Source organism: Aplysia californica, unplaced genomic scaffold, assembly GCF_000002075.1.
Source record: "Aplysia californica isolate F4 #8 unplaced genomic scaffold, AplCal3.0 scaffold00311, whole genome shotgun sequence".
Lineage (NCBI taxonomy): Eukaryota > Metazoa > Mollusca > Gastropoda > Aplysiida > Aplysiidae > Aplysia > Aplysia californica.
Window position 1 is genome coordinate 481,684 of NW_004797581.1, and position 2,500 is coordinate 484,183.

A 2,500-nucleotide genomic window follows, 5' to 3' on the forward strand; every position below is an offset into this window, starting at 1 on the left:
AACGGGAAGGGGGGAGGGGGGGTGAAATGAAGGGTGAGAGCAAGCCTAACTGTTTGAAGGCAGATCACAATTCGCTCCAGGAAGAGAAGTAATGATAAGACTTTCTGAGAAACTTTGGGGAATGCAAGATAAGATTAATATCTGGAAAGCAAAACTCCTTCAAGCATCCATGAAGATAAGGCAGGATTAAGTCCTAGAAGGTTCGTCAAAATTAACTAAGGAAATGCAATATAAGATTATCCTTAAGAAGATTAATTCCTTTAAGAGTTTGGAAAGGCAGGAGAGAATTAATCCCTAGAACCTTTCAGGTAGCAAGGTGAGAATTAATTCTTTTGCGCTTTTTAAAAGGATAGATAAAGGATTAACTCTCTGAAGTTCTGTGGAAAGGTGAGATGATGAGCTGGAGTGAATTAACCCTCGAAATGTTCAGGTAGGCAGGACAGAAGCAATTCTATGAAGTTCTTTTTGGAAGGCAGAAGAGATGGATCTTGGACTGCGTCTGTGGTGTGGCAGTTAGCTGCTTTGCCATCACACGCAAAAGACCTGAGTATGATTCCCGGATGGGGATGATTTTTATTGAGTATCTCTCAGTTTTTCTGCTGGAATGTTGTATCCGTCTCAAAACAGGGAGGAGGGTCAAAGACCACCACCTAAATGATCTAAACTGTGCCAATCGAGGTGTATAAACAACTACATTTAAAAGAGAAACGGATCTTGGAAGGTCACAGGAAAGCATGACAGAATAAAATATTGAATCGCAAGTCTCACCTTATGTCCCTGCCAATCGTCTCGTGGCGTGTTGATGGGTAGAGTTTCTGGCTCAGCCTTCAAGTCAGTCAAAACATCCTGGGGAGATGATCATAAGAAGCAAAATTAAGTATCATAAGTATCACAATAGTTGTAAAGCACAGAGAGCAAGCTTTTGAGCATGAACATGCACTCTCTAAACGCAGTTATTATATTATCATTATAATGTAGTATTATTAGTAGGCCTATTATTATCATTATTATTATCATTATTATTATTTTTAAAGTTATTATTATTTCAATAATTATCATTGTTGTTGGTTGACGTTATTACCTTTATTATTACTATTATTATTGTCATCAAACAGTTCATTTTAGACCAAAATAAACCTCGTTAACAATCGTTCTATTCTATGGCATGTGATTGTAATTTAGCAACAAAGGGAGATCACTCAGCCGTAATGACATGGGTGAAGCCCAGCCACCTTCGAGTATCAGGTAGGTAGGGTTGAAACCTTTGTTTGAAGGGAGGTCTTTGTCTGAAGATCTCCTGCTCTCTGCTCACCCCACAAGTTAATATGAACAAGTAGCAGCATTTGCAGCGCATATCCCACTCAACAGCACTTGATAATCTACGTTGTTACTTGAGCAGACCCTATAATTCTCAGAAACATTCTCGGATTCTCGGGAAGCTTACAGTTCTCTCTCACATAACCCTTATTCACCTTCCAAGTGCGCAACCCACATTGCAGTGCGAAATGGAATGTAGGAATTTTACATCAAAGAGTTTAAGTGCACGAGTACTCTAGACCCAGCGGCAAAGGCTGTAAGGGTCAAATAATATATATATACACCAACACACAAACATACACACACACTTACACACAAACAAACAAACACAACACAAATCCGTACCTGAAGAGACAGTGTGCCTCTGACAGCTACCACAACTTTCTTGTAGACATGGTCCAGGGCAACGAAAAATGGCGTCTCGCCAATCTGGAAAGAAATAGAGCAACTGCAGTGATGCAAGATACAGAGAATATAGAACAGGTACAACATGTGCAACTGGACAGAGCCCTGTCTATTTTCTTTTCAAAGTTCAAATTTCACCATTTATCTACACTTTAAAAAATGTACCGCGAACTACACAGGTCGACAACATCCCCAATATACTCCTTGGTGTTCATTGGTATACACTAGTGTTCTCAGCCTCTCGTCCAAGAAGACATTAGTAGGAAGCTTAATATAAAAGCATGCTGCTTTGAGCATCTAGCTCTCACTGGCAATATTGAAGGCAAACCAGAGAGGGATAGACCCAAAGCAACCTTCTTAGGGAGCCTAAATAGACAGGTACCAGAAAAGATCACGATAATACAGCTCTTTTTCTTTTTACATTTGAGCAAAAGAAAGAATGGAAAACAATCATTGCCGATGTCTGTCGCAGATCTGGCACTTGATAATGATTTTGATGAATCATGTAAAACAGAAAAGTGGGATCATATGGAATAATATCAAGAGGCAAGCCAGGATAGGGAAAAGTGAAAAGTGTTTATCTGTGGCCTACATCCTGATGTAGGGTGAGAATGCAATGCTGACGCCGACGACGACGATGATGATGATGATGATGTTTTTTTTTCGTTTCCTAAATGGGCCTGGCGGACTTCACGAAGAAATCTTCGAGCGAGAACGAGGCTCTTTTTCGGCTCCATTGTCAGTATGCTTAGCGGCACCTCCACTCGTACAAATAACT

At 40.2% G+C, this 2,500-nt stretch overlaps 1 protein-coding gene across 1 annotated transcript in view; it reads right to left on the minus strand.

Annotated features, from left to right (window-relative positions):
* LOC101854879 (diacylglycerol lipase-alpha) overlaps positions 1-2,500 on the minus strand; it is a gene marked incomplete in the record, with an annotated part of 213,377 nt that overhangs the window by 22,285 nt on the left and 188,592 nt on the right. The window contains 2 exon segments of the mRNA XM_013084702.2: positions 769-846; positions 1,663-1,746. Of these exon segments, the coding sequence (XP_012940156.1) occupies positions 769-846; positions 1,663-1,746 (162 nt within the window).